Source organism: Tupaia chinensis, unplaced genomic scaffold (assembly GCF_000334495.1).
Source record: "Tupaia chinensis unplaced genomic scaffold, TupChi_1.0 Scaffold000280_1, whole genome shotgun sequence".
Classification (NCBI taxonomy): Eukaryota; Metazoa; Chordata; class Mammalia; order Scandentia; family Tupaiidae; genus Tupaia; species Tupaia belangeri.
Window position 1 is genome coordinate 189,327 of NW_006159763.1, and position 4,896 is coordinate 194,222.

At 60.9% G+C, this 4,896-nt stretch overlaps 1 protein-coding gene across 1 annotated transcript; it reads left to right on the plus strand.

Annotated features, from left to right (window-relative positions):
* Window positions 1-265: 265 nt before the first annotated feature.
* AOC1 (amine oxidase copper containing 1) lies at window positions 266-4,667 on the plus strand. The gene is made up of 4 exons (XM_027772521.1): window positions 266-1,969; window positions 2,723-3,008; window positions 3,313-3,445; window positions 3,722-4,667. The coding sequence occupies exons 1-4, from the start codon at window positions 388-390 to the stop codon at window positions 3,986-3,988; spliced, it is 2,268 nt and encodes a 755-aa protein (XP_027628322.1). The 5' UTR covers window positions 266-387; the 3' UTR covers window positions 3,989-4,667.
* Window positions 4,668-4,896: the final 229 nt, after the last annotated feature.

Below are 4,896 nucleotides of genomic sequence, written 5' to 3' on the forward strand. Positions count from 1 at the left end.
TTAGGGCACTGCTCTGGGCAGCCGTGACTCACAGTGCCCCTGGCTGAGAAATCTCCAGGTAGACAGATGAGAACCCGATGCTCCACCGTGCTGAGCTAACGCACAAAAACAAGGAAGTGTCTGGGTAGAAAGTCCACAGGGCGCGGAGGTTTACAGTGGGGCAAAGAGAGCAGAGTCGGGCTCGGTGGAAGCAGATAGGGAGGTGGGCAGCTGTGCACCGGGCCAGCCTACCTGATGAACACTTTTAGTCTGGGAGAAGCGGGGAGGAAGCTCAGTCCAGGGCAACCATGAAGTTGAGGGCCTTTGCATCTCCAGGCTGGGCTTGATGGAAATCCATTTTCTCCCGTACAATAGCTAAAGTCCTGTCTTCTCCCACATTCCAGAGTGATGGGGCGAGAGACCCTGGCCCTCAGCTGGACCGTGGTTGTCATCCTGGTGCTGCAGGTGGCTGCAGCAGAGCGCCCCCCATGGACCCTACCCGGAAAGGCCGGAGTGTTTGCAGACCTGAGTGCCCAAGAGCTGAAGACTGTGCACAGCTTCCTCTGGTCCAGGAAGGAGCTGGGGCTGCAGCCTTCCAAGACCTTGACGATGGCTAAGAACTCCGTGTTCCTCATTGAGATGCTGCTGCCCAAGAAGCAGCACGTGCTGAAATTTCTGGATGAGGGTGAAAGGCAACCTGCTCGGGAGGCCCGAGTGGTCATCTTCTTCGGAGCCCAGGAGCATCCTAATGTCACAGAGTTTGTGGTGGGCCCCCTGCCACAGCCTCACTACATGCGTGTGCTGTCCCCCCAGCAGGGGCGCCAGCCCTCCTGGGCATCCAGGCCTGTCTCTGCCGCAGAGTACTCCCTGCTCTACCGCACCCTGCAGGAGGCCACCAAGCCCCTGCATCAGTTTTTCCTGGACACCACGGGTTTCTCATTCCAAGACTGCCAGGGCAAATGCCTGACCTTCACCGACGTGGCGCCCCGTGGTCTGGCTTCCGGGCAGCGCCGCAGCTGGATTATCTTACAGCGCTTCGTGGAAGGCTTCTTCTTGCACCCCACTGGGCTGGAGCTCCTCGTGGACCACGGGAGCACAGACTCCCGGCGCTGGGCAGTGGAGCAGGTCTGGTACAACGGGAAGTTCTACAGGAGCCCGGAAGAACTGGCCCGGAAATATGCTGATGGAGAGGTGGACGTGGAGGTGCTGCGGGGCCAACCGCCCAAGGGCAAAGGGGACGAGCACGCAGAGGAGGCGCCCCTCTTCTCCTCCTACAGGCCCCGGGGAGACTTCCCCAGCCCCGTCAGTGCGAGCAGCCCCCGGCTGGTCCAGCCCCACGGCCCCCGCTTCAGGCTGGATGGCAACGCTGTGACCTACGGGGGCTGGAGTTTCACCTTCCGGCTGCGCTCCTCGTCCGGGCTGCAGATCCTGAACGTGCGCTTTGGCAGCGAGCGCATTGCCTACGAGGTCAGCGTGCAGGAGGCCGTGGCACTGTACGGAGGACACACCCCCGCCGGCATGCAGACCAAGTACGTGGACGTGGGCTGGGGCCTGGGCAGCGTGACTCACGAGTTAGCCCCTGGCGTCGACTGCCCGGAGACAGCCACCTTCCTGGACGCCCTCCACTACTACGACGCAGACGGGCCTGTCCGCTACCCCCGTGCCCTCTGCCTCTTCGAGATGCCCACGGGGGTGCCCCTCCGGCGGCACTTTGATTCCAACTTCAGCGGAGGCTTCAATTTCTACGCGGGGCTGCAGGGCCAGGTGCTGGTCCTGCGGACAACGTCAACTGTCTACAATTACGATTACCTCTGGGACTTCATCTTCCACCCCAATGGGGTGATGGAGGCCAAGATGCACGCCACGGGCTACGTGCACGCCACCTTCTACACCCCAGAGGGGCTGCGCTACGGCACCCGCCTGCACACCCACCTGCTGGGCAACATGCACACTCACCTGGTGCATTACCGTGTTGACCTGGACGTGGCAGGTAGGACCCAGAACAGATGAGGCCTCCCGGCCCACCGTCTGCATCAGACTCATAATGTACTCCCGGGACGACGGCGCTAAGACCCCTTGGGGCATAAACCGAGGACCATGTGCCCAACTCGAAATGAGAAGCTGTGAGCCCCTGACAAGTGGTGCAAGAGAATAGAACCCAGAGTCACCCTGGCTGTGACGGGTGGACCCTGTCCTTGCCCCAGGGCTGTGTTGAGCCCTGTAGGGGTTGGGCAGAAAGATGTACATGGGATGAGGAAGGAGCATAGCCCAGGACAGGAAATGGCACTGCCTAGCACTTCGAGAGGGAGTGCAGTGGCATCTGGAAATACTCAGAGTGCCTCCTGGAGGACGAGGTCACCCGAAAAGGATGACATGGGTGTAATGACAGGCTAGACTAACATCAGACCCCTTAACAGAATGGGCCACCAGCTGCAGAAGGCACCAGAGAGAGAGACGCCTAGAGAGAGACGGGCCCATGCTCTAGAACCCAGCCACCACAAGCAGACGGCACAACTCCTGAGAGGGACTGCCCAGGGCGGTAACAGGATCGCCAACCGCATGCTGGCTTCCAGATCCTCTAGTCTTCTGTTTTAACCCCTTCCTCCTCCTGCAGCTAACGCAGTGCAAACCCTACGGCTCCTATTCCTGACATCGGGTTGTCCGCTGTGGCTAAGGTCGACATCCCTGAGCTAAGGAGGTTTTGCCCTGGAGCCTGACTCTCCTTCTCCCTGCACACCCACAGGCACCAGGAATAGCTTCCAGACACTGAGCATGAAGCTGGAGAACATCACCAACCCCTGGAGTCCCGGACACCACGTGGTGCAGCCCACTCTCCTCCGGACGCAGTACTTCCGGGAGCGCCAGGCAGCCTTCCGCTTCAGACGGCCTCTGCCCAAATACCTGCTCTTCACCAGCCCCAAGGAGAACCCCTGGGGCCACAAGCGCAGCTACCGCCTGCAGATCCACTCCATGGCTGACCAAGTGCTGCCCCCGGGCTGGCAGGAAGAGCAGGGGATTACCTGGGCGAGGTGAGGAGGCCAGGGAGGCCAGGGCAGGGCTCCCCTCGGAGGTGGTGTGTGTCTCTGTGTTGTTCCCATCTAGGAGAGTCTGTGTCTGTGTGGTCTGTATTTGGGTGTGTGTTTGGGGTGGGAAGTGCAGAACAGAGATGAGCCCAGAGATGATTGACAGTGGTCAGTCTTGCTGGCTCCCAGCAAATGGTCTCTCATTTGGGGAGGGGAGTACCTTTCCCCATCGCTGGCCCTGCAGGTGTTCCCTGGGAGCAGTGGGAGGCCAGCCCAGAGCCCCGAGCCCCGGCTTCTCCTGTGCCCACAGGTACCCCCTGGCAGTGACCCGGTACCGGGAGTCTGAGCTGTGCAGCAGCAGCATCTACAACCAGAATGACCCCTGGGACCCGCCCGTGGTCTTCAAGAAGTTCCTGCACAACAACGAGAACATTGAGAACCAGGTACTGGTCCTGTCCCCAACCCTGCCTGGCTTGGGCCAGCCCACCAACCTCCTCACCCTGAGTCCCAACCACCCTCTCCTCGATCTGTCCCGGTCCCAGGGCAGGGGCTCGCTCTGTGGAAAGCGAGTTCACACATCACGACAGACCTGCCCGTCTCTGAAATGGGGCTTGAGAGAGGATTTCGGGAAGTTTCTAAGCATGATTGAAAGTGCCCAAAGGTCCGAGTGACCTCCCAGGCCAGTCCTCAGCACCTCCCTGCCCATGCCTCTCCCGCAGGACCTGGTGGCCTGGGTGACGGTGGGCTTCCTGCACATCCCCCACTCCGAGGACATCCCCAACACGGCCACCCCTGGAAACTCTGTGGGCTTCCTGCTCCGGCCCTTCAACTTCTTCCCAGAGGACCCATCCCTGGCATCCAGAGACACTGTCATCGTGTGGCCTCAGGAGAGTGGCCCCAACTCTGTCCAGCGCTGGATCCCTGAGGACAGGAACTGCTCAGTTCCTCCCCCGTTTAGCTACGAGGGGACCTATGGGCCCGTGTGAGGGGCCCCTGCTCCCTGCTCCTGCCTAGACACCTGGGATGGATAATAAACCCCAGGCCCCAGCTCTGTGAGCAGCTTCTCGGAGGCACAGAGCGGGTGCAGGCCACACACAGGCCACGTGTGTAGGATACACACGTCCAGCTGCGCAAGCTCGAGGCATGCTCGTGTCCCACCGTCTCCTGCTGCCCACAGCAGGCCTCTGTTGCTAGCAGAAGCCCCTGGAGCGCTCCACATGCCGGTCTGCACGGCTGCAGTCGAGGCTTCCTCCGGGGAGGCTGTTGGGCTCTGCCTTGTCGGTGGAGGAAGATGCAATGAAAACCCAGCAGACTTCCACTGCCTGTCTCTTCGGCACGCGGCTCTAACCCCTGGGGTTTACCCCAAGGTGGCCCTCACACAGGGGAAGCGCACGGGTAGGCGGCTCCTGCAGCAGCTCTGTAAGGACGCTCGTCCCGAGACAGCCGGCTGTCCGCCCGTCTGCCCATCTTGAATAAATGAGGCCGACCTCTCACGGTTCTAGGTGACTGGCACAAGAGACCTGTGAGGAACCTTCTGCACCAAACGGGACGCCTCTGGGCTGTAGTAAGGAAGAAGATGGGTCCAGAGTAAGAAATGGGCAGAATGCTCACTGTGGGGTGAGCAAGGAGAGGGGCTATCCATGACCCCCACGTGAATGAGAGCAGACGGGAACTTTCAGTACCACTGCTGGGTGTGGTTTTTGCCTTTTCGTTTGGGGTGACGAGAGACTGGGGTGTGGGTGGTGGAGGATGGTGGAGTGGGCTGGGAGATGGGAGGGCCAGATGGCTAGGTAGGTGGGGCTAGGAAGAAGTCAGGTGGCCTGGATGGACAGAGGACAGAGTCTCCTCCCTCCACCAGGGGTCTGGGCCACAGGGGAAGTGTGGACTGGACCGC